Source organism: Pelecanus crispus, chromosome 11 (genome assembly GCF_030463565.1).
Source record: "Pelecanus crispus isolate bPelCri1 chromosome 11, bPelCri1.pri, whole genome shotgun sequence".
Lineage (NCBI taxonomy): Eukaryota > Metazoa > Chordata > Aves > Pelecaniformes > Pelecanidae > Pelecanus > Pelecanus crispus.
The window spans coordinates 22,181,478-22,207,308 of record NC_134653.1 but is presented as its reverse complement, the minus strand read 5'-3'; the positions used below and the strand labels follow the sequence as shown (position 1 = coordinate 22,207,308).

The 25,831-nt window shown below is 53.0% G+C and overlaps 2 protein-coding genes across 2 annotated transcripts; both read left to right on the top strand.

Annotated features, from left to right (window-relative positions):
• Positions 1 to 1,811: 1,811 nt before the first annotated feature.
• On the top strand, positions 1,812 to 9,291 carry DGCR6 (DiGeorge syndrome critical region gene 6). The gene is made up of 5 exons (XM_075718947.1): positions 1,812 to 1,933; positions 2,036 to 2,196; positions 2,785 to 2,885; positions 6,386 to 6,526; positions 8,401 to 9,291. Exons 1-5 carry the CDS (start codon positions 1,812 to 1,814, stop codon positions 8,482 to 8,484), a joined length of 609 nt encoding a protein of 202 aa, XP_075575062.1. The 3' UTR covers positions 8,485 to 9,291.
• A 5,266-nt stretch (positions 9,292 to 14,557) lies between these two features.
• SLC7A4 (solute carrier family 7 member 4) lies at positions 14,558 to 17,959 on the top strand. Its single transcript, XM_009479830.2, has 4 exons — positions 14,558 to 15,539; positions 15,649 to 16,325; positions 17,134 to 17,242; positions 17,766 to 17,959. The coding sequence occupies exons 1-4, from the start codon at positions 14,558 to 14,560 to the stop codon at positions 17,957 to 17,959; spliced, it is 1,962 nt and encodes a 653-aa protein (XP_009478105.1).
• The last annotated feature ends 7,872 nt before the right edge of the window (positions 17,960 to 25,831 follow it).

The window sequence follows — 25,831 nt, the reverse complement described above, 5'->3', positions numbered from 1 at the left end:
AAAATGGTCTTGGGAAGAGAGCAGAAGCCCCAGTGAGGCAGTAAAGGTGGCAAGATCAAGGCAGGATCTACTCCGTGCTGTGACAATGGGGATGTGTCACTTGGACAGGGAGAAGGCAGGCTGCATTTAGGTCCTCACTGCAGGCAGCTGTGTCAAGGGCAGGCAGCTTGCCTGGTCCTGTGCTGGTACCAGGTGAAGTCTTGGACATTCCATCCCCAAGCATCCACAGCTGCCGAAGTGATCTTGGGTTGTATTGCCAGGAGAACACCCTGAGACAGCAAAACCCTGGGTTCAGGTGACACCAGGGAAGGACATTTAGCAAAAGCTGCCATCAAATCTTCATGGTGGAGGGTGGCAAAGTGTCAAGGATGCTTTTATCCTGGTCTTTCGTATCACCCCAGCCAGAGCTGAGCAGCATGGCTAATAGCTGTTAATTAAAAGACCCTGTTTTCCTTTCCCCAGCAGCTCAGTAGGCTGCAGGCTCTGTGCCATGGCTCTGCCTCTGGTAACTTCTGCACAGCAAAAACCTCTTGGCGGTTCCTGAGGATGGGTTTGGGGTCATTTGCTTGTTCAGAATATGGGGCGGCCATTTCACGGGGACATTGCTGCCAAGCTGGGAGAAGAGCAGGCAGGAGATGGGCAGGACAGACAGACATGGCAGGGTTAACTGTACAAGGCAGTGGTCTAAGCAGCCCAGAGGCAGAGGGATCTACAATCAGCACATCCAAAGCCTCTCCAGGACTTGGGATTTGGGGATCCTTGGATGGAAATCTGAGGCAACCAGCCAGGAAAAAAAAAGGGAACAATTTATATTCAGGGAGATTTTAGGGATGCCTTGTTTCCCTGGGGATGCTCCGTGTTCTTCTCTAACATGGACGTTTCTACTCCCCTTGTGCAGGCAGCACAGCTTTTGTAAGCTTTGAAGTAATGTTAAAACCGATACTTTTTAGGCATTTTTAATACATTTCAGTGGATCTTTCATTTCGCTAATTCAAGCCAGGACCCTTTTCATGCGTGCCACTGAAATGAATTTGCAGCTCGGCCTGCACTAAACATTGATTTCATTACCTGCACCCAAGCACTCATGAAAAGAAACCATTGCCATCCCAGCAGTGCATTTGAAGTCAAAATTAACTTAATGACCTCCGTGTGTTTTAAGGAATTAGAAGGGACCCTTGCAGCCGAGTGGTCTCGCCCTTCTCAGGGCTCCCCAATGATCCCACAAATGTTGCCCAGCTTTGCTCTGGCAGTGTCCATAGGGAATGGTCCCCAGCTTATGGGTTGGAATGAAACCATGAAGCCAAGTACCCTGAGAGTGAAATTCCTCCGACGCCAGGGCTGACTGCATTTTTGGCTGTGGCAAAGTCACCCTGTACTGTAGCTCAAAAGCTGCCAAAGTCTACCTGAAACGCTTTTGATAAAGTCATTTAAAACATTTTTAACTGCTTTCAAGCCCGAGCAGCGGTACACCCTGCAGGTGCTCTCTCTGTGCATCCCATGGGATGGGCTGGACAGAAACCTCGAGGAAAGCCCTACCGCCGCACCCACGCACACGGGTCCCAGGGGAAGGCGGGAGTGCCTGTTGCTGCTGCTGCCCCGCTGCCGTCCTCCCGGGAGCGGCTCCCACGGAAGGTGCCAGGGCCATGCACCGAGCTGCAGCGCCGCACTGGTGCGAGGCGGCAGGGCGGAAAGGGGCGGGGCGACGGAGCGGAAAGGGGCGGGGCGACGGAGCGGAAAGGGGCGGGGCGACGGAGCGGAAAGGGGGCGCGCATGCGCACTGCGCGGTGGGGTGAGGCGAGACGGATGCGGCGATGGAGCGGTTCGGTGGAGGGATGGGGGGTTACGAGGCGGCGGCGGAGCAGCTGTCCCGGCAGCAGGAGCGGCACTACCGGCTGCTGTCGGAGCTGCAGGCGCTGGTGAAGGCGCTGCCCAGGTGAATGGAGGGCCGCGGGGCTGCGAGGGCGGGGGGGGGGGGGGGGCGCGGCGGCGGGGTCGGAGCTGGAGCTGACGCTGACCGGGTCCCCGGTGCCGGCAGCCCCTGCCAGCAGCGCCTCTCCTACACGACGCTGAGCGACCTGGCGCTGGCTCTGCTGGACGGGACCGTCTTTGAGATCGTGCAGGGCCTGCTAGAGATCCAGCATCTCACCGAGAAGAACCTCTACAGCCAGCGTCTGCAGCTGCACAGCGAGCACCGCGGTCCGCGAGGCCGGGGGGGAGGCATCGGGAGGGAATAGGCCCAGAGCACCGGGAGGAGACCGCGGGGGGTAGATTAGGAACACTGGCGGAGGGGTGCGGGGGGGGCGGGGCAGGAGGTGAGGACACTGCAGGGGTGCGGGGTGGGGGGCACTAGGGGGGTAGGCCTAGGGCACCGGGGAGCAATGCTGGGGCACTTAGGGGTGGGGGGGGCACTTAGGGGCACAGACCAGGAGCACTGAGGGAGGCCTGGGGCATTGGGGGATGGCGGTAGGGACACTGGGGGGTAGTCCCGGGACACTGAGGGGGAGCAGGTGGTGGGGACACTGGGTGGCAGTCCTGGGACACTGGGGGGAGCAGCTCAGGAGCAATGGGGAGGTGTGATAGGTGGTGAGGACTCTGCAGGGAGGTGATGGGGACGCTGTGGAGGGGAGGCAGCCCCAGGGCATGCGGGAGGTGGTGGTGGAGGCGATGGGGGTGGGGCAGGCAAGTTGTGGGGGCACGGGGGAGAGGTGGTGGGGACACATGTAGTGGGGTGGGAGGGGACACGGTGGTGGCGTGCCCTGACCTGCAAGCCTGTCCCTGTCACAGGGCTGAAGCAGGAGCTCTTCCACCGGCACAAAGAGGCCCAGCAGTGCTGCAGGCCCCACAACCTGCCACTCCTCCGTGCTGCCCAGCAGCGGGAGATGGAGGTAAGGAGGGGCTGGGCAGGGCACAGCACTCCCCTGGCATGGAGGTTGTGCCCCTTCCCTGGGGGGCTCAAAGCCCCTTTGCTGCAGGACCCCTCCTGCATCGCAGGAGCATCACAGCATCTCCAGAGGGTTTAGTTGCCCTCTGCAGCCTTCGGAGCTGCCATTGTGTCTGGTCTTCCTAGCACAGCCCTAGGCTCCCCACCCTGATTTGGGGGTTCCGTCCTCTTGCTCTGCCCTTTGTCCCCCCAGGAGTCAGGGGTGCAGGCTCTTGACATCTAGGATAGCTGTGGACCAGGCATGCTCTGAGAATCGTGGCAGTTCAGGAGCCCACTCCAAATAAGCAATACTCTCCACAATGCTTTAACAAGTTTTTGTTATAAGACGGGCTGAAGCCTGTATACAGATGGAGAGCAAGTTGATAGAAAACACGGAGAAGGTATGTGAAATCTGCCATTATGTCATAGCAAGCAGAAAGCAGAGAATACTCACAAAATCACATTTTACTTAGTGGCACTGATGAGGAGGAACTGCCTTGAGATACATAAGCATAGAAATAATTTCTTTGAGCATCCCGAGGCATTTGGAGAAAGGCACTTCAGCACAAGTGGCCCGTTCAGTCCCAAAGGACTTATATTAGCGATACAATAGAGGCAGTTTTATAAGGTAAAGGAAATTGCAAGTAGCTAGTTATCTTAATTGATGGAGTTTAAATGTAGAGGGGGAGATACTTTACTCCACGTAAGGCAAACAGATAACTGTTTAAATACAGGCTCTTTCCTGACCTCTGCCCATGATAAGCACTGCATTGGCGCTCTCTGTTTTATCTCTTGTTTTGGTGTTTCCACGTCCCTTGTTTTGTATCAAGGTGACCAAAGCCAGGCTGGACCTCAATTAGCTGTCCCTGTTACTTCTGTCTCTAAGTAACTTATAGCAAGTAATAAGCTATACTGCCTGTTTTAAAGCAGTGTTGTCTTCACTCATTAAGTAGACCATATATGTGTCATTTCTCCTTGTCTTACATGATATGCAACTTCTTCCTACTTCCTTCCACCTTCTCCCTGCCTTTATCTTCTGTTTTCCTCTGTCAGGTGTTATTAGAGTTACTTCTTCCCTTTTTTTATGCTCTGATATTTCTGCTGTAGAGCATTTTGGGAATAGATCAGTCATCGCAGTAACAATTGGTACGTGTCTAATCAGAGCTGCCCTCTGTGGTTAAAGGTTTCAAAGACCAGCTCCCATGTGATAGTTTGGGATTGGGCTCCCAGGGCGGGTAATACAAGATGTAGTTTTTAGATGTCTGACTTCCTAGTGGAACCCATAGTATTTAAAAAAGCTTTGCCCGTCATACAGGGTGCCTAGCCACGAGAACTGAAGCAAAAGCTTGTGTTTAAGCCTTATTTTTCTCCAAGATTTTGACACTTTTCTGTAGCCCAGAATCAGGTGTAAGTATGTAGGCACTATGTGAGTATGTAGGCACTTAAATTGGTTTTTCTCAAACCAAAGGAAAGTCACTCCTCCAGCACAGTAGGTGGAGGGGACAATGGTGTGGTGCCTCCTCCTTCCCCCAAGGCAGCTGGGAGGAAGGAGGTCTTTGAGGAACGAGGGATCCTTCATATCTTCCACAAAGAGTGTGAACGTCTAGACTGAAGAATGCATAAGGACAGAGCTTTCTTAGGTTCATTAGTATCCCATAGTGAAGGAGGCAATTAGCCCCTCTACCTCGCCTTTTGTTGGGGCTTAAGGTGTCTTGAATTTCTTCACATTTATTCTAATAAGGTCCTGTCCCAAGTGTTTTCTGTGGAGCAGCTGATGTATCTTAATCTTTTGGTGGATCACAGTCCTGTGCTCTCCTTAATAGCGTGTAGTTCTGCAAAGCTTTCCCAAACCTCTGGACATAATTAAAAATGTAAGACACTAAGTGACTGCTGTACATCCAAGAAACGTTACATGAGGTAGCTGCTGTCCCATGTAAGTATTAATTGCTCTTGGTTTAGGTCAGGCCTTTTGCAGACAGCCACTGATAATGTCCGTGCTGGAGACAAATCTTGGCTCTTCTCCAGACTGTTCAGGACCAAGACTTCTGTAACTGGAATTCTGGATTTTCCCCAGGACTTGTAGCAGCACTCAAACTTTTGGTTCTCTTCTAAGATGGATCTGCCCAGGTCTCTTAAACCACTAGTCACTAGTGTAGGAAATCCCAGACTTTGTGACTTCTCCCTTTCTGTGCAGTGAGGATAATTTATCCCTGCGAATGTTCCCAGCTAAATGCCTGCCTCTGCTTATTGTGTTACAAAGGATCAGCGTTGCATGAGTAAGATGTTGAAACTTGTGCCATTTATTTCTTGCAAGAGAAGGAGCCTTCCTTTGTATTTAGATGGGATTTGATGCTTCCTGACTTGCCCTGTGGCTTGCAGAAGAATCTGTTGCTCTGTGCAGCCTGGTAAGGTTGTATTGCCTCGCCTCCACACACACATGGCTTTTTATTTGAGCTGGGCTCTCCTCATCCTCTGCAATCCTTCTGCTCTCTTTCCCCTCTCCAGCAGAGTTTCTGCTAGGTTGAGGTTTCCTCCAGAGCTGACTAGCAGTGCCCCTTTCTGCAGCTAGCAGAGCATGCAAGTGCTCCTAGAGCATGCCCACCACTCCTGATTTCCAGCGTGCCTTTGATGTAGCACATGGTTGCTGTGCTCCATTTCTTCTGCAGAGGTAATGCAGGGGTTTCTCTGCTGAGGTTTCAGCAGATGTTGGTAAGGCAGCAGGGGCTGTGTTTTCTTGGTTGGGGCTGTTTTGCAAAGTCCTTGTTTGATAATGTTCTCAGTCTGCCAAAAATAGAGCTCCAGCACACTGTAGTCCCAAGCGAGACTTCAGCTTGCTGTTGTCAATACAAAATAAACTGGCGTTCCAGTTGCAAGCTTAGTTTTTTGAGGAGTTCAGCTCCTTTAGTGAATAAATGGGATCTGGGGGTGACTTACAGCTCCACCTCTGTGCGTTAATGTCCAGGGAACATGGAGGCTCAGGGAGGCATCTGAGTAGGCACCTTGATGAGCTTCAGTGGCCTATTTTATTCCTCCAAGTCTTTCTGCAGCCTCAGCAGTCCTGTGAAGGGTATGCGGTTCTTGGACTGCTGATATTTTTCGAGCCCATGCTTCTGGAGTGCTCAGCCACAGCCTGCTGCTCAGACATTGGCTCATCAGGAAAAGTCATTCAGACACTGATTTGTTGCTTGTGGTCTTTCCTGGCCTCCAAACACACAGAAAGCAGGCTGGTCCCAGTGACTTCCCTGCATTTTCTGGAGTGGTAGCTTTGATATAAGACATGGCAAGTGGAGGAGGTAAGATCTGGGGCTGTGCTTGCTGCCCTCTGCTGTCCTTGGGACTCATCAGAGCAGGAGTGCTTCAGGATCTAGTCACTCTTGGGTTTCAGTAAAAGACTGAGAGATGAGAAAAAGGTAGCAGGAAGGTAGGTATTCCACTTTTTTTTCCGTCAACTGTTATCTTTTTCAGGCTGTGGAGCAACGAATTCGAGAGGAACAGCGAATGATGGATGAGAAGATAGTCTTGGAACTGGACCAAAAAGTGATAGACCAACAGAGCACTCTGGAGAAAGCTGGGGTGTCTGGCTTCTACATCACCACCAACCCACAGGTTGGTGTCTAGGCAGGGATTGTAAAATCTGACAGTACTCTTGTGTTAATATATATATTTTTTTTTATCTTGCTCTTAATGAATTCTGAATCACTGGGTCAGAAATAATGATCCATCCTTTGCCTCACCAGCTGATGAGGCAATGTGCCCTAGGTGGACCTAGTACTACATTCATAACAAAGGAGCGAAAACCCATTAGACGGGGCAACATCCCCAGCTTTCTGCAATATCTTTCCCAGTGTGGAGGGAAGAAACGCTGTGTCAACAGCCTACAGTCCTGTGACTCTTGAATGGGTCTGAATAATACTAAAGTGGCTGCGTAGGCTTATTGCTTTTGTACCTAGCTTAGCTGTACAAATTGTCTTCAAGAAGTCTTTTTATTAGGCATCTTGTTAATTCTTGCATGTGACTTGCTGGAGATGATGATCTCAGACTGTGATTAGAAAATTGTTCTCAGTTTCCTCACTGCATCCGCTCTTAAAACTTGTGAGCAATCACCTGGGTTTTTTTCTGTTGTCTTAACACCACTGCAGGAATGAAAAAATAAAAATTCCAAAGTCTCATTGTAATGCCACAGAAGTTTGCAGGGAATGGAGAAACAGGCTGTTCTTAACTCTGTTTTTTCAGCTGATTAAATGTCACTTTGATAAAGACCTACTAGTGAGAACAGACAGCTTAGTAAGTTAGTTAAACAGGCATTTTCTAAAACCCACATGGTTCCTGGTTGTGTAGGCTTGAACAAGCCTCCTATTTTTCCTGTGCTGCTGTTCCTCATCTGTATAATGAAAGCAGCTCTTTCTCTCCCCTCCTGCCCCTGCCTTTTATGTTATTTTTGTAAGTAATAACTCTTAATAGGGTTCCTATTTGCTGGGTTTTGTTTGTGTTTGCCTTTACGATAACTGGCAAACCAGACCTAGACCTTGGCTTGTACCTGTGAATGCCACCATCATATAAAAAAATCACTGCTGGAATCTGTTTTCCATGCATTTCCTATCAGCTGATGTGTTTCCTTCCAGTCTGTTGTATAAAATGCCTGCTCATGCAGTTGATATATTTTTACAAAAATAGTTTTTTATTTCCATAATGTAATGTCTGCAAGCCTGAGTCACAGAACAGGGTTCACTGAATTAGCTACTCCACTGTGTAGTCTGTGTGCTAAATGGCTTGTGAGCTAAATGCGAGTAAAGAACAAGCAGATGGTAAGGAAACCATAAGCTGATGTTGGTGGCTACAGGAGATGGTGGTCTCCACTTGATTACAGTCATAGAAAAGGGAGTTTTTGAAGGGGAATGAAATACCTAGGGGGGACTTGATGCACCAGCACAGCAGTGTGTTGCACATGGCTTAGATTCCACTTAGAGTACCCAAAGTGATCTCTCCTGCTTCCTGCCCTTCTGTGCTGGAAAATGATCAGGGTGTTGAAGTTGCTGCTGAGGGATGAGGGGAGGGAGCTGTGCCGACCCAGAGAACCTCCTCTGGGGTGTGTGGCTGTGTATGTGCAAGGGGATGCTGCTGGCCAGCTCCTGGAGGCTGCTCCAGAAGAGGAAGCCTGCAGAACTGGCTGGCCCTCATGGCATTTATCACTAAATCATGGTCAAGAAGAACGAACCTTTCTGAATGCTTAATGAATCGTAAAGCTCTGGTATTCCTAAGACAGCTGCAGTTTGCAGCAGCTCTCTTAGAATATTACTGCTCTGTATTTTGTAGAAATGCTTAAACAAGATGAAGGCTTTGTTTTGTGTTTGTATGTTTTTTCTTTTGTTCCTTGAAGATTAGGATCTCTTGAGTGGATGGTACAAACCAGTCCTTTCTCCTTCCTGCAGCAGGGAATGGGATCATCTTATTCTTGCAAAAATGTCTCTTTTCCTTTGCAGGAGCTGACTTTACAGATGAATTTACTGGAGTTGATTCGGAAGTTACAACAGAAGGAATCCAACTCTGAGAAGGCTTTTTCCTGAATGAGCAAATCTGCTGTTTACTTTCCAGAGTTTTCTTCTGACTTCTCTCTAAAGAATAGACTGTTAATGCATTTGCTTTATATTGTGTCAGGAAGAGGCTACTGGCTGTAGAAGAAATAGCTGAGGCCCTTAGATAACCTTAGAGCTGGGGAAAGCAGACACTCAGGAGCAGGGGAGTGGTTGGGGAGCATCAGACTGCCTCTCTGGTCCTCAGAGCAAGATGTGTGCTGCACATCTTGCTAAGATGAGAGATGATGGAGGGCATTAATCTGCCACGTACAGCCTGCAGTGTCAGTGAGGCCATTTACTAAGCCAAGGGAGACTGGGCCAGGCAGCAAACCCAGCCCAGCTGTATATGGGTGACCCCTGTGTTTAGGTGAGTCAAGCTGAACAGTTGAGCAATGTGATCTCCAAATCGCAATCTCCTCTTCTGATCTGAGGAGGAGGAGCAAGTGTCTCAGTAGGGAATGGGAGAGGTCAGTAGCTGCCATATCGGACAGGGAGGCAAAGTGGCCTTGCCATCCGGTGCCGCCTCACCATGGCAGATGGTTGGCAGCTGGGGAGAAAAAGTCCAAGGTTTATCTACTAGAAGATGCTTCTGTGTGTGTTGAAGCAGAAGCAGCCTCTTAAACAGGCAGACCCTTCCCAGAGAGACTTCTAGGCAGATACCAGCATTGGCTTTATTAAGGAGGATTTTGAGCATTACTGTACTGTGATGTTAGCAGTGTTCCCACCCAACTCAGATAGCAGAGAAGACTTGAGAGCTTTTGCTTTGTTACTTTAAACCAGTTTCCAAATGGAGACAAATAAAATATTCTGTCCTGCCTTCTGGGGCTGCAGCTTTCTAAATGTCAGTGATTGCAATTACGTTTGTCCCATCCCTGCTTGATGAGCGTGGGGTCTGGGGTGTGCTAGATTAAAGCTGCGGGGGGGACCTTGAGCATTTCTGAGACTTTTCAGGGCTGAGCTGATGACCCCAAGAGCCTGAGTTGCATCCCCAGGACTCGGTGCACAGAACAAGTTGGGGCACTTGCTGAAAACTTGGTAAAAGATTGCTTCAAGTGTGTAAGAAATGTATTGGTGCCAGGCAGTGTGCAATGTTGGCTGCATGTAGGAAATGGGGTGGTGCAAGGGAGAGTCAGTAAGCAGTCAGTTCTTCACAGATGGAGTTCAAGTCAGAGAAGCTGCTGGGGGTGGCTCAAAGACTTGGACCATTGTGTGTGGAAGGGCTTTGATTACACCTGGGTCACTGTTTTCTGGCATTTCCAGAGCAAGGCTTGTATTTGGGAGACATCTCTTTCACATTACTGTTTGCTCTTGCCTGCCTCCTCTGCTATTACTGCAGCAATCTCTTTTCATAGCAGAAGGCAGCGTGAGAAGACTCGATATGCTGTTAATTACTGAGGCTGGGAAATGGGTCGGTACCCTTTGCGCAGGTACTGTGAGCCCTTATGTCCACATGAAAGCAGATCACTGAAGCTAGAGCGAGCCAGCTGTGGAGCTGGAGAACCACCTAAAGTAAGGAAACCTGCAGAGGTGTTAGAAAAGCTTGTGGGTGTCCCTTTTGGTAGGGAGAGGTGGTCATGGAGTTGCCTGCTACTGTAGACAAACACAGAAGATCAGCAGCTACAAGGACCAATGAAGCTTTTACAAATTCAGGGCTGAGACCCTCTCCTGTTTCCATCATAGGTGGGTGTTTCCTCCCCACCAGAACATGCTACTGTGGTTCAGCAGCTGGAAGCAAGAGGCACTGCTTTTGTGGGGTCTCCCCCTCCTGGATGAAAATCCACAGCTGGAAAGTGGGCTGATGTGGGACCTGCACCACTGCAGGATCCCCATGAGCCACCTTGATCTGTGTTGCCACTTGACCCTCAGCTGGGAGCCCTGCAGTCGACTGCTAAAATGGCAAGGAGCAGAGTGGGCAACATTCCCCTCTGGAAACACCTTCATCCTGCCTGTGAGGACATGTACAGACAGTGTCTCTGGTGTTTCCCGGGTGAAGAAGGCATCCATGTTGCTCTGTGTGTGGCCAGAGCTTTAGCAAGGAAGTTGCTTCCTGAGGTGAGGATGAGGAAGGCGGGGGGAATGATGGGTCCTGTTGCAGGAAAGGAGACTGACTGGATGCTGGGGGGTTGTGCTGCCTCCCAGAAGGACCCCCCCCCTTCCTTGACACGAGCACTCTTGCATTGCTGGAGCAGCAGTAGAGCCAATGGTGTGGCTAGAGAAGGTTGGAGGCAGCTAACTGAGCAGGTCGGGTTGCTCTGGTGGGTTCAGCCCTGCTTTGCTGCCCTGTGCTGTGAAGAGTAGAGCCCACCTTGGTTCAGAGCTCCCCACAAGCCAGGAGAGCTGGTCAGTGCCATCTCCACTGCTGTCTCTCCTGGGGCAATTGGTGCTGGGGATTGCAGCAGGATCACAGCGGGCTGCTCCAGTACTGCCATGACAACAGCAGCTCTTAGGCTTCCTGCTCCCACCATCTGGTTGCGGGTGGCTCTGCCAGGCAGCTGATCCAAGCTGAAATTTTCCATGCCTTCAGGTTGTGTTTCAGAAAGGCTTTCTGTGTGAGGTGGAGAGTGGCAGGGTGGTCAGACATGGTTAATTGGTGAAACAGGTTATCTTAAAGGAACAAAGTACCTGGGATAGCTCATGATCAGGGAGTATTTGGTCAGCATGATTTCAGCAGAGGAAAACTTTTTCAGCCCTCCCATGAAGCATTGCTGGGCATACAATGCTGAGGATACACAGATATTTTTTCAAGCCAAATGCCTTTGTGTCACTAGAGGGTGACACCTTCCTACAGCACTGGCTGTGCCTGTGCTACTGTGGTTGTGTTATTGCTGGTGATGGCTGGGCTGGGGTCAGACCTGGTGAGAGTGATCCAAACGAGCTGGAAGTGCTGCGAAGGATTACTGGATTTTTGGCTGCCTTAGCTCCTTGGTTCAACTGTCTGTGCAGCCCCCAAGCTCTCAACTGGTGCCTGAGGAACATGTGTTTGGGTACCCCTTTGGTGGCAGCTCAGGTGGCTTCAGCCACCCATGGAGCTGCACCTTAAGTTCCTGCCCTGTTCCTTCCTTGTGTGCCAGAAGCAATGTGGAGAGGGGATGCATGAGAGGATAGAGTTCCCTGTTCTGGTGCAAGGTGGCTGATGGCAGAGCTGTGATGGTGTGTCAGCCCCATGTTCACCCATGAGCTGTAGGAAGGTGAATGATGGGTGGTAGAAAGGGACAAGTCCTGTCTCCTGCTTTGTTTTTCTATAACTTGAGCTGATGAGGAGGATAGTGAGGTCACCCCCATGTAAGGAGGTTGATTCTGTGTGGATAAGGGTGAATTTATGCAGGTGGGAGCCCTTGGTGTTGCATGGTGGGCTCTGGGTTGACCGTTACCACTCAGGAGTGAGTGACATTTGGGGTGATGACTGATGGATCCATGGAACCATCAGCTTTAGTGCTCAGTAGCCATCAGAAAATCAAATGAGACATTAGGAAGGGAGCAGAGAAGAAAATGAAAAACATTTTACTGCTGTGAAGACACTGGTGCACCAGCACACAAACACAGGTCCCTTCATCCCGAGAAGGGTGCAGTAGAACTGGAACACACTCTGCAAAGGCCCTGGGGATACCAGAGGTCTGGACCACCTTCAGCCAAGCTGGACCCCTCTATCTGAAAATGAGGTGCCCAAGAGAGGACAGGGTAGACATAAAACTACAGTGACATGGAGAGTGACTTCACTCTCTTCAAATACAAGAGCTGGGGTGTTACGTGAAGCCTGTAAATACAGGTGTAGGTGGAGCAGGCGACTGCTTGGGAAACTCCTTGCCACAGTGGACTAGAGAAGCAGAAGGTTTATGCTGGTTCAAGAGGATGTGAGACATTTCTGGAAAAGAAATGCATTTTGACTTAGAGATGGAGAGTGGTGACTCCACTGAGCTGCAGATACTTGGAGCCAGGTGGAAGCACCACATGCTTTTGCTCAGTTTTTGTGCTCTTGCCCGGGTACTGGCTTTTTTCACTCCTGAAGGCCTGTTGAAGAGCTTACCTTCCACTACTGCCCCTCCAGCTGCTTTCCTCTACCCCTCTGCCTCTTCATGACAAATACCTGAGCACAGAGGCTGTCCCTGTTCTCCAGGCAGCAGCTCTGGAGTATAGGGGGTAGAGACAGATTCCTCCTTGGAATAGCCAAGGAGGAGAGGAGCAGGGTCTCAGCCCTTCACTTCATCCAGAACTGTGTCCAGCGGCCGAGATTTGGAATAACTACTCCACCCTCCGCTGTTCCCTTTATGCGTGGCTCAGGCTGCAGCGCTCAAGCCCACGACATGCACCCCACGGGGCTGGCGTCCAGCCTGCAGCGACGAGGTCGTGCGGACCCACCGCGATGCTCTCGGTGCTTTGCCTAAAATTTGTCAGCATCTCCGTTGGGCTCGGGGGTGCTCCCCCGTTACCCCAACCTCTCCTCCCACCTCCAGTGGAAACACCCCTGGGGCTGCGGCTGGTACCGCCCGCGCTGCCCTTGCAGCACCCCCGCCCCCGGGTCTCCGAGCAGCCCGGCTCCGGAGGCTCCTGCCCCGGCTGCTGCTTCCCTCCGCCGGGGCTCCCCCCACCCCGCCGCGCTGCGGGGCGGTCCCCGAGGGGTTCCCCGCAGCCGCTGCGCCGGGTCCCCGCCCTTCCGCTGGGCCGGGGAGGCGGAGCCGGAGCGGGAGGCGGCGGCGGCGGCGCAGAGCAGAGCAGGTGGGGGCCGGAGCCGCGCGGTGCCCCAGGCCGCGCCCGCGCAGGTGAGCGGGGCCCTCCCGGGCGGCGGGACCGGTGCGGTGCGTCTCGGAGGAGCGGGGCCGGGGCAGGGGCTCGGCGCCGCCCGAGGACCGGCATGGCGTGGGGCTGAGCAGGGGCAAAACTTTCCCCTCTTCCCACCCGGGGATGAATCCGGAGGCTGACCCCTCCCTCCACCTCCCCCGGCCCGGGGGTCCCCACCCGCGACCACCCCCTCAACCTGGGAGGGATGCTTACTTGCCCAGCGGGCGTCGAGCTCCACGTCCTGCCCAGTTGCAGCTGTTGGGTGCCTTGGGGTCGGGCACCCCAATACTGCCAGCCCCTCCGCAGGGACTCACATACAGGGGGCAAGCAGGGCTGGGGGTGTCCGAGCCAGCACCGTTGGTGCTAACAGGCGTCTTGTCCCCACGGGCCAGCATCTTGCCGTCAGCACACGGTAGTCTTTCCAGGACCTTTTGGCCTCCAAGACAGATGGACCCAGGGAGCGTGGCTGCACTGGGCAGCACGAGCCCTCTGAGCCAGACTTGTGGTTTGGGCATGCGGGGAGACATGTATCATGGCACAGGGAGGAGCATGGCTGGAAGGGGAGAGCATCCCTGAAATCACAGACCACCCGCAGAGCAGCCACGAAGCGGCGCCTGAAGGTCTCCAGAGCTGCGTTCTCCCGCTCTCCAGGCAGCAGCTGCCAGTCGGGGCTGGTCCCCTGGGTGCTGGATGTGTTTCCTGGTTTGGCTGGGGACGCCCATGTCCTCGCTGGAGCTGCTCTGGACTTCCTGCTGCACGCCTCTGCGCCACGCCTGGGCTTTCCCTGGGGAAGCAGTGAGATTCTGGGAGCAGGGCGATGCTGCATGCTGCCTCGGTGGGCTCCTGGCACACCAGGGAGAAGGTCAGATAGATGTGGAATAAAGTGAAGGGGAAGCAGCAAAGAAACCTTCAGCAGGGCCAGAGCAGCTGCATTTGGGCTTTAATGCAGCTCCGTTTTAAAAAGTAAAGTCTGGGGATGCTGCCCTGGGGCTGCTGTGGTTTCCCTCCAACCTGGTGCAGAAGCACGAGTCCCTGCGCGGGTGGCTGGCTGTCCTGTGCCACTGCCCTGCAGGAGGACATGCTCCAGTGCTGAGCCCCATGCTGGCTGAGGAGAAAGGGACACCTTGAACGTGCCACAGTGGCTTTTCTACCCTGTTCCCCCCACCCAATACCTCCCTGCAGGAGGGGATACTCACACCTTCCTGCTCCCCCCTGCCAGGTCTCCAGGCAGGGTCTCGCTGCTGTGGACCCCTCACCCTGCCAGAGGGCAGGGCCTGCTCCCTCCGGGATGGCGAGATGGCTGCCTCGCTCTGCTGACCTTACCCGCTTCTGCCAGAAACTCAACCGGGTGAAGACCTTGGAGGATGACATGATGGAGACATCCTTCAACAGATGCCTTTCCACCATTGACTTGACGCTGCTGGGCGTCGGGGGCATGGTGGGCTCTGGGCTGTACGTCCTCACAGGCACCGTGGCCAAGGAGATCGCTGGCCCTGCTGTCATCATCTCCTTCATCATTGCCGGCTTTGCCTCGCTCCTGGCTGCTCTCTGCTATGCCGAGTTTGGAGCCCGAGTACCCAAGACAGGCTCTGCCTACATGTTCACCTATGTGTCTGTGGGTGAGATCTGGGCCTTCCTCATTGGCTGGAATGTGCTGCTGGAGTACATGATTGGAGGAGCTGCGGTGGCCAGGGCCTGGAGTGGCTATCTGGACTCCATCTTCAACCACAAGATAAAGAACTTCACCGAGACCCATGTGGGTGCCTGGCAGGTGCCGTTCCTGGCCCGCTACCCCGACTTTCTAGCAGCCGCCATCCTGCTGGTAGCTACCGCCTTCATCTCCTTCGGGGCCAAAGTGTCCTCCTGGCTCAACCATGTCTTCTCAGCCATCAGCATGGGTGTCATACTCTTCATTCTCATCATGGGCTTCATCCTCGCACAGCCCAAGAACTGGAGTGCCCAGGAGGGCGGCTTTGCCCCACATGGACTGTCAGGCATCATGGCTGGCACCGCCACCTGCTTCTATGCCTTCGTGGGCTTTGATGTCATTGCGGCCTCCAGCGAAGAGGCCAGAAACCCGCAGAGGGCTGTCCCCAGGGCCATCGCTTTCTCCTTGGGGCTGGCCACTGGGGCCTACATCTTGGTGTCAGTGGTGCTGACACTGATGGTGCCCTGGCACACGCTGGACCCCGACTCTGCCCTGGCAGATGCATTTTACAGGAGGGGCTACGCCTGGGCAGGGTTCCTGGTGGCCGCTGGCTCCATCTGTGGTGAGTACAGGCAGCAGCAGTGGGAGCTGCCTGCCCCACTTGCAATGGGGGTTGGGAACCCGGGTGGTTTGGGTCTGATGTGGTCCTCCTTCTTCTGCCCATCTCTCAGCGATGAACACGGTCCTACTGAGCAACCTCTTCTCCCTGCCACGCATTGTTTATGCCATGGCCGAGGATGGGCTCTTCTTCCAGGTCTTCTCCCGAGTGCACCCCCGTACACAGGTGCCAGTCATCGGCATCGTGGTCTTCGGGCTGCTCATGGCTGTGTTGGCCCTCGTGTTCGACCTGGAAGCCCTGGTGCAGTTCCTGTCCATCGGCACGCTGCTGGCCTACACCTTTGTGGCTGCAAGCATCATTGTCCTGCGCTTCCAGCAGCAGAAGGTGGATGCCCCTGTGCCAGCAGCTGGTGGCCAGCCCAGCCCCGAGCCCCGCGAGGGTCCATCTGCCAGCGAGCTGAAGGAGTACGAGTCCTTTTCCGACAAGCTCCAGCTGGTGGACAGGGACAAGAGCAAAGAGCACCGGGAGCCCGGGCAGCTGAAGGCAGCTTTTGAGCCCTACCTGGAGTTCCTCAGCGACTTCTACCCGGGTGAGGTGGTCACAGTGGCCGTGGTGACCCTGATGGTGTCCTCCATCTGCCTCTGCTCCATCTTGGTGTTTGGCAACACCCACCTCCACCTGCCCACCTGGATCTATTCCCTGCTGCTGGTCCTCTTCAGCCTGGGCTTCCTGCTCAGCCTCCTCCTCATCTGGGCGCACGAGCAGCAGTGCGGCACGCAGACCTTCCAGGTACGTCCGGGGGCCTAGGCAAGATCAGTCCCTCTGCCAGGGTCGGTGGGGTGGGAGCAGCTCTGATGGACCCATGGGAGGTCCCTGGTCTGGTGAAAGCACCACAGCTGCTGAAGGAGGAGGAGGAAGAGGGTGTCAGCAAGCACTGGGCGTGGAGAGGTGTTGGTGCCTATGGTGTCACTCTGCGTGGTCACTGGTCCCTGGGAACAGACACCCCCAGCAGCTCCATGTCCATCCCACGGGATCACTCCTGCCTGCCCTGGGGTCCCTCCTCTGCATCCCCACAGCCCCCCGGCTCCCCTCCTGCCCATCCCAACTCCTTTTGCCTTGGTCTGCCCTTGAGCTACGTGGCGGAGCTCTTTTCTTCAGCCTCCAAATCACTTTTATGACTCTTGTGCTTCCCCCTCTCCAGTTTCCAGCCCATCTGGGCCCCAGTGCAGTGCAGCTGCGTGGACAGTAACTCCAGTGGTAACACCACCTCCCTGCCATGCCCCTGCCCCAGCTTCTCCAGCAAGGACCAAGTTGGCTCTGGATTGCGTTGGGGGCTTGTTTGGTCCTTGTGATGGTGCCTCTGGGCTGTTTCCAGAGCCTGTGGCCACCCTCCCAACCCAGCATGCAGCCTGGCTCCCAGCTCCTGGCTCCCTAATTGGCTGTTGTTCCTTTTGGCTGCCGTTTTCCTGGAAAAAAAAGTCATTTTCAGAAAGCCCAGAGTGAAAGTCACTTTGTCCTCCACGTTTACTAGTGCTGGCTTTTGTCTCTATGGTATTAAGGATGGTCTCACCACCCCGCGGCTCTGTTTCTCCTGCAGATCCCCCTGGTACCCCTCTCCCCAGCACTGAGTATTGTTCTCAATATCTATCTGATGCTGAAGCTCAGCTACATGACATGGCTCCGCTTCGCTGTCTGGCTGCTCTTAGGTGAGTGCTCCTGCGGTGGCATGAGCCCTGGGAAGGCAGCAGCTGCTTCAGGGTAGAGGGGAACTGGGCTTGTCTTGGCACCAGTCAGTGGCTTCAGTAGCTCTTTTCTCCCGGTGACGGGTTTATAAAGCACATTGTGTCCCTTTCCATCTCTGATTCCCCTTTGGGGACACAAGCCAAGGTCTCCCAGTGTCTCCCTGACCCTCTCTAGTTCCCAGAGTGTTACGGTTTGTTCCTGTTAAGGTTTGGATCCTCCTTCAAGCTCTGGACCAGAACCACCCTCTGATCCTGAGGTGGCTCTCTGGGGCTTGAGGAGCCCTTCCCAGCGAGGGGCTTCCCCTCCCCAGGGACTGGGGTTGCCCCCTTGCTCTTAACACACTGCAGCATCCTTTTCCACCTGCAGGCAGCTGGTTTAAGCACCCGTGGTGCCATGGCTTGTGCTGTTCTGCTGGGATGCCAGCTGCATCTGTGCCAGCCGCCAGCCTCTGCTCAAGCTGCTGCTCTCCCTGTCCCCTGGCTGCAGGCCTGCTCGTGTACTTCGGTTACGGCATCTGGCACAGCAAGGAGAACCTGCGGGAGCCCAGGCCACAGCGTGTCAGCGCCCGCTACGTGGTGTTCCCCAGCGGCAGCCTGGATGAGAGAGTGCAGGCAGTCCAGCCCAACTCCCAGCCCGCCGCAGGGCTGCCAGACACCGACACCGAAGACTGCAAGAGATGACATCCCAGGGGACAGGAGCACCTGGCTATGGGAGCATCTGACCCACTCCCCATGGCGAGGCCAGAGACCCCCTCTCCTCCTCCCAGTCCCTTCAGCAGCAGAGCCAGCAGGGCTGCCCTGGGCTTGCAGCTCCATCCAGAGATGTTGAGGATCACATCCTTCCCCACCAGCTCCCTGCGGAGTGTGAGGAGGGACTGGCTCCCTCCCTCCCCATCCCCAGCGCTCAGGAACTGGGTCTCAGGCCCTTCAGCCCAGTGCCTACCCTGCTCACGAGGCACCGTGTCCTTGCCACCTTCCCCTGAGCACACCCAGGCACTGTGCAGCAAATCTCCTTTCTGCTGGCTCATCCGTGCAGCTGGGGATGCAGAGGCTCCCCAGTGCTGCCTGTCCCAGGTCTCATCCTGGCTGCAGCATGGGCTTGCTGCAGCACTGTGGAGCCCCCTGCCTCCTGCTGAGCCTGCCTGCAGAAAGAGGCGGGGGTCAAATGTGCTTCCCCACTGGCAACCCTGCCATCCCCAGCCCCAGGGCTGCTCTCCTAAAAGACTGGGGCTAAGGGGAGACTGAGGAGCAGCTGGGGACAGCTGGAGAAAGGATGTGGCCAGAGCAAGTGGCTGGGCAGGGACCCCGGGAAAGCCAGCATGGGCTGGCATGGCAGAAGCCCAACTGCATCTTCCCAGCCACTGGCATCGGCTGTTTCAGGGTGGGCTAGGGACTGTGCTTGGCTGGAAGCCCATCTGGAAGGTCCTGCTGTGGTCCTGCCAGGGCCAGGCTCTTGCCCCAGCCCATTGCTGGGTGTGGGTGCTCAGGACCCCAGATTTGTTGCCTTGTCCCCGGAGGTCCCCAGCAGCATCCCTGGGCTGGACTGCCTGGAGTTGGCTCCCTCCTTCCCCTGCAGCCCAGCAGCCCAGCCTGCACTTCCACCTGCCCCAGCATGGGGGGGCTCAGCCCCCCGTGATACCCCTCCCAGGCTCTCAGTGGCTTGGGACAGGCTCTGTGGGTGCTTTTCAATGTTGCAACCTCCTCACAGGTGAGCATCCCTGTGCTTTGGGGCTCACGCCAGCTGGTGTGGTGTCCGGGGCGGGGGGGGGGAGGGCAGTCCCAGCAGCAGTGCTGTGGCCATCCCTGGCTGTGTTGCCCACGGGCAGCCTAAAGAAGAGTTTTAAAACATTTTGGAAGAAATATGTGGAGGAAACAATCAGTTGAACACAAACAAGGTTGCTGAACTACGAGGCCTTGCAGCATGGACACCCTGCTCCCTGCAGCCGTACTGGACATGCAATGTCATCTGCATCCTGCGAGAAGCCAGGGACCATGGGCAAGCTAGTCCCATTGCTTCTCACTGGCCAGTCCCTGGGAGGGCCTAGAGGGGCCTTTGGGGGGGGGGGTCTGTATGATGCGCCGGCTCCCTGGTGAGCCCCTCTGTCTGCCAGTGCTGCTCCATGTCCCACCTCACCCCCTGTGTTGCCGATGCTGCCAACGGAGCAGCGCATCCCCACCATGCTGTGGCCCTGCTTGGCACCTCTGTGTAGTGGCTTGTGAGCAATGGGCTGACTCAGTCACCCTCATAAATACTGTTTCTGTGATGGCTCTGGTTGTCTGTGCTGTGTGTCCCCCACCAAGAGCCCATGTGGGGGGAGCTGCTCACGCAGCCAATGCTCAGGAAAGCCCCCTGAAAGCTTGGGGTAAGGGAGAGTCATGCCACCTGCTGCCACCCTGCAGCCATGTTCCTTCCGAGCCCTGCAAGAGGTGGGCTGTGCCTGGCACATGCAGACCCTGCCCATGGCTGCTCTCTGGCATCGCAGGACAGGAGCCAGGCACAGCAAGTCACCATGCTGGGAGCCCAGCTTCCCAACTGCCAACACATGCTTCCGGAGCGGGGTGGGCACGCATGAGCGGCACAATGCCTGGCTGGGTCCACTGAGCACCGCCGAGAGCAGCTTTGCTCCTCTGGCACAGACGTTTTGTTCACAAGGATGGGCTCCAGCCAGATGCACGGAAACTGGGACCCCCCAAGGGGCGGGGGCAGCTGTGCAAAGGCAGCCTGGAAACTGGTAAACTGGCAAAGACCTAAGAGTTGTCAAATGAGCCTTGTAACCATTGATATTTAATCTATTTTAAAACGTTCATTTGTAAAAATGCAGAGAAATTACTGCTAGGCTGCGCCATAAAAAGCAAGTGTGGATACGGGGTACACCCCAGCACTGGCTGGGGAGAGGCAGGGAGTGTTGGGGACGTGGCTGGCAGGGAATTAAAGGATTGAAACATAATTAACCGCAGCCTGGGAGGTGAGCGTGCCCTCTCTAGCACACTTTTTTTTTTTTTTAAAATAGGATTATAAAACTGGTCGGTTCATCTGTGCCATACACCATTGTATTGCAGTAATGTGCCCTGCACAGGCGCAGAACATGTATTAATTGATTTTAAATTGTCTACTCATTAAGGCACACAAAAAAAGGGGGGGTTGTCAGCAGCCATTGCCACCAAGGGAGCCCTCCTACAATGATTTGTTCCTGAAAACTGTATTGGCAGGGAAAAAAATAGAAACTGAACACCATCAGCAGTGCTTTAAGATGGCAGCCTGTAATGTAGGAGAAACAAAACACCAGTTCCCCCATCTGTACCCCATACATGTCATCCAGCCAGATTTAAAAACAAATCACCCCTGTGTGCAGCTTACTGTTTTACTGTGGCTGCTATTGCACTGATTTGCCACAGGAGTATCTTTCTCCAAATTAATTAAAAAAAAAAAAAGTCATGTTTTCTGGGACTCATGGAAATGGTCTAATCAGCCTAGCTGGACTGCATGGAAATCAATCTAATTAAAATGCATCAGTGAAGTATGTAGGTCAGCAGTGTAATGGCTGGTGCTGGGGCTCCGGGAACCTAGAAGAGCTTAGGGGCCACAAGGCAGGAGCAGCTCCAGCACACGCGCTCCCAGGCTGGGCTAAGGGGGCTAATGTGATCTTTGGATGATAATCCCCCACTTAACAGCATGGGAGCAGGCAGGCAGCAGCCAGGGGCAGCTGAACCTCAGCAGTGATGCTGCTGGACTGGAAGGCCTGGTAGAGGAGGTGCCAGGGCAGCACTGGTTTGTTGTGCCCTGGGATGAGAGTTCCCACAAAGCGGGTGCAAGGAGAAACGCAAATTCAGAGGGGGAGTAACATGGGATTTGTACTAGGGAGAAAAATTGATGCTAGGGATGCTACCACAATCTGTTAAATGGTAGAGACACTAAATCACCGTGTCCCTCCTCCCCCAGCCCTGAAATGCAGCTCACAGAGGGGGTGTACCCAGCCCAGCTCCAGAAATGACCGAATGGAACTGAGCTGATGATGATCTCAGAGGCTTCACGAAACAGGCTCACTGCTGTTGCCCACGCAGCCCCAGTGACACAAGCTGTGGGAGCTCCTGCAGGGATTGCTGGGCTCTTGCACAGTGAAGCACAGGGGGGTGGCAGTCACAGGTGCATCCCAGCACTGTTTCAGAGATGGTTTAATCACAGAAATAAGCAGGAACTGACCCAGTTGCATACTTGAGCCCTGTCCACACTCGAGGAAAAGGGGAGCCCTGAACACTGGAAGAGGGTGGTGGGCTGACACCCAGGAAAGAGCAGCTCGATGTCCTTACTAAATCTCTTCCCAGCCTTGTGTTTCTAAATTATCCCTCCTCCCCATACCCCAACTCTGAAAGCAGCACAGACGAGCTGCAGGGCTCTTTTAAGGCTGGCTCTAAGTAATCCTCTCATTATCCCCTGCGATCCTCCCTTCCTCCTCCGGCAGATACAGCTAGAGGATGAGGTAAGCACTGCACTTCATGCCCAAGACGTCAGCAGCAGCGTATCTGCTCCTTCTGCCAGCTGGAGAACGGCAGGGCATTAAAAGATGGCACAAACCCTGGGTCCTGTTGTCCCCTTGTCCCTCCACAAAGTGCTGGCAGTCAGGCCAGCAGCCAGGGTGCTGAGTGTAGGGGTACCCAAAGCATTACAAGAGTGCTTGTGCTCATGTTTCAGAAGCATTTCAGCAGCCCTCGTCTCAGCAGTCCCTGCAACCAGGCTGCTTGGGGCCACAGCTCTTCCCTGTCTCACCACGCGGTGCAGACATTTTCTAACGAGTTGTATAAGCGTATGCATGAACGATGTGGTCCCATCCCAGCAGCAGAGGCTTCTTTCCAACAGCAGATGGGCCAGTTCCAGCCACACAGCCAAAAAAGCAAGGAGAATAAATCTTCACCACGTGCACAGGAGACAAGGCAAGAAGCAACAGACTTAAACTGTCATGAGGGAGATTTAGGCAAGATATTAGAAACACTTCCTCACGGCGATGACAGCTTTGCCTGAGAGGTTACAAAATGTCCATCAGATGCTGTCAGGAATGGGCCGTAGTGAGCTGCTGCTCCACCTCTGGAGCAAGAATAGCTGGTTTCTCATGATCCCACCTGCCTGGGCTTCTCTCACTATACTGGAAGCACTTTAAGGCAGCACTGAACACCGTGGGCCCTGATCCTTGCTGGGACAAGAGCCAAGATGTCTTTGTGCACAGCAGCACACTCAATATTGTAAAGGAGATGAAAGTGCTCATGAAAAACTTCTCTTCTTCATGGGGGGAAAGCTAGGAGTCATGTTGCAGGCTTCTCTGCCTCAGCCCTGCCTCCAAATAATGCTTATTAGTAGCTACTATAGCTAAACCTTTTGTGGTCACCTATGTAACTTACACCAGCAGAGTTTCACGTGGAATTAGGCAGCGAGCTTCCCTGAAGCATTAATGCTCATTTTCCAGAAACAATCAGGCAGTTGGAGACGTCCCAGAACACTGCAGGAAAACAAGCTGGCTGATCCGGTGCAAGGAAATTCAAGGCCTCAGAGGACACTGATCAAAATGAGAGCTGCTCAAGAATTAAGGAAAAAATATAATTAGTGGCTGTTAATATGGATTTGTATAACCTCTGTGCTTTGGTGGGGTCAGGAGCTTGGAAAGAGGCAGCAGTGCTGTTGTATTATAGTACCTTCCACAAGGCATCCAACTGCTACCTGGCAGTTTTGTAAAGAAACCAAAAATGAACAATATTGAAATAACACTCAGGCAAAAAAAATGGCTCAATACTTGAAATGACATTGTGAACAGGGACTCAGCAAATCTTCTGGTGAGTTATTCCAAGATTAGTTCCCAACCTGAAAGAAAACACAACCTGTTTGGAGGAAAGAGGAATAGTGATACCAGCTGGGCAGATTGCCAGGTAAATTGGGAGTAACTGATATTTCAATATAACTGGCATACAACTCTCAGTATATGTGTTAATTCCTCATAACCTTTTGTAGCAGTTGCCAAAGCACAGCAAATTCCTACAACTCTGCACACAAAACCTCCCACAGGCTAGCCCCGGCTGCCTGTTTCCTCCTTCTCCCTGCAGCCCTCTGGGTGGGCAAATCCTGCCTGCGCAATCCTGCCTGCACATGGAGCAGGCCAGTGCTCCGTTTTCCACAGCCACCTCTGGCTCTCATCAAACCCGCAGGACAAATGAATATTCAACATATATATCCCAGTTATATTACCCCATAACACACTGCTGGATCACCTGGTATTTTTAGGTTCCCAAATGGTATGCTGATAGATTTATTGAGCTTAATTCTCACAAGAAAAAAAACACTCAGCTTTGACTCCAGTGACTAATGAATCTATATGCGTTAAGGCAGTGGCCAGCGGATCTTCCCTAGTTACACCAGCTGGTGAATAAGGACGGACTTGGTGTGTAAGAATTCTTTACCCACCTTATTTTTAATACAATTTTAACTTGCATCTCTTCTTTAGAGATCATAGGGCTAGGGGCAAAGGATGTAACAGAAACAGTAAATGGTGACTAAATATTTTAAAATGTAAGTACTTATACTGATTTAAATCAAACCCCATAACAGCTTCTCTGTTTGATAAACAATTTTTTCATCTAGAGATCAAGGGGGTGTCAGGATGGTTCTGAAATTTCTAGAAACAACCCATATTTACAGACCTTACAACATGCAAGAGACCTCTCCAAATGGTGTGAACAGACAGGTGTGAGTCCAAGGCACAGACATTATTTATTAGATACATAACTGTAAAATAATTTGCACATTTATAGGACAGACTCCATTAGGTGAATCATAACTGCATAGAGTTATTTTCAAATAAAGAGTCTAAACCCCATCTTCTGCTGAGAATTAACATTAAATGCAATTTCACTGGTAGGCACATTTATTAGGTAAATGAAATACAAAAATGAGCAAGGGGATTATAATCATAGAATCACAGAATAGTTTAGGTTGGAAAAGACCTGTAAGATGATCAAATCCAACCATTATCCTAACACTACCAAGTCCACCACTAAACTATATCCCTAAGTGCCACATCTACAGGTCTTTTAACGATCCCTCCAGGGATCATGACTCAACCACTTCCCTGGGCAGCCTGTTCCAGTGCTTGACAAAAGAAATTTTTCCTAATATCCAATCTAAACCTCCCCTGGTGCAACTTGAGGCCATTTCCTTCATGTTTCTGTTCTAGGGAAAAAAGCATAAGGCGGAACACAGGGCACCAGCTAGCTACTCTAGAAGGAGACTGGCAGAAGCTGTCTTGAATTTTGGCCCCTGCCTTCACAAGCTGCCTTCTCAGAGTGGTGTCACCACTGCCTTACAGGAGAGCACTGTCTGGATGTTCCCAGACCTTGTCAGTTGGTGTGTCAGTGAAAGAGGAAATCAAAACCAGCACGCACTGACACGCCTAGGGACAGACCAGGCTTGCCTAGCTGAAGCCATGGATAAAGCCAAGATTGTTGCAAGTACTTTATCAACGAGGTCCGCCAACCTTCAGGGAATGAAAGGCAATCTGTGTATAGCCACAACTAAGTTAAGGCAGCACTGCAACACCACTGGGGTTTGCTGCTCTCTGACTGCAGGGCAGAGCTGCCTGCGCCTCCAGCCCAGGCCAGACATCCAGAGCTGTTTGTGCAACCATCCTCAGCCCCTCTCCCGAACTGCAAGAAACCACTCCTTCACAAACACTAGGAGAGGGAGAGCTAAGCCAGGCTGCTCAGAGCATAGCCAGGATTCCTGCCCCCTGCCCACTGCTCCTCAAGGAGCTCACAGTTCCCCCCCTCCATGAACCACAGTGCCCAGGTGTCCCAGAGAGCGTAGGGAGGATCCACTGCGATCACAGAAAACATCCTAGGGAGGGGAAGAGAGTCACACTCCATGTGCTGTTGTCATTGCTGAACTACCACTGAGTGCCTATCCTATTTCCACGCAACTGGTAGCATCCATCCTATGTAACACTGGCAAAAGCAAGAGCATGCATCCAGGAAATAAGAACACCAGTCATGACCAAGGATGGGGGCTCTACCCTGGAGAGCATGGGCTCAACATGAGGCTAAGGAACTGTGGTAGGAAGCAGCTGAAAAATGAGTCAGCAGTGTATCTAACAGCCAATTCAGCAAAGGCAATCCCGGCTGTGTAACAGGAGAACAAGCTTAAGGCAGAAAGCATTTGTTCACAGCACATCTATGGACAGGACTTTGCTTCGAACATAATAAGCACACTCTTGGGCTGCACAGATCCCAGTGCAGCGGGCTATGGATCCAAGCACCAGCAGCAGCTATGGCACATGATGTTCTACCACACAAATGTCCCTACACACAAAGATGATGACTAAAAAGGACGCCTTGGACTCTCATCCATAGGGATGCTCTTGCATGTGCTGGAAGAGACCCAGAGCTGGTCGTAGCAGAAATCTTAAAGTAAAAGGACAGAAAAACTTCCAACTGTCAGCAATGATGAAGTAGCCAATATTTGCACAGATCCTGCCTTAGCACTGCCCTAGCATGTTGTTGTGTTACAGGCTTGGTGAG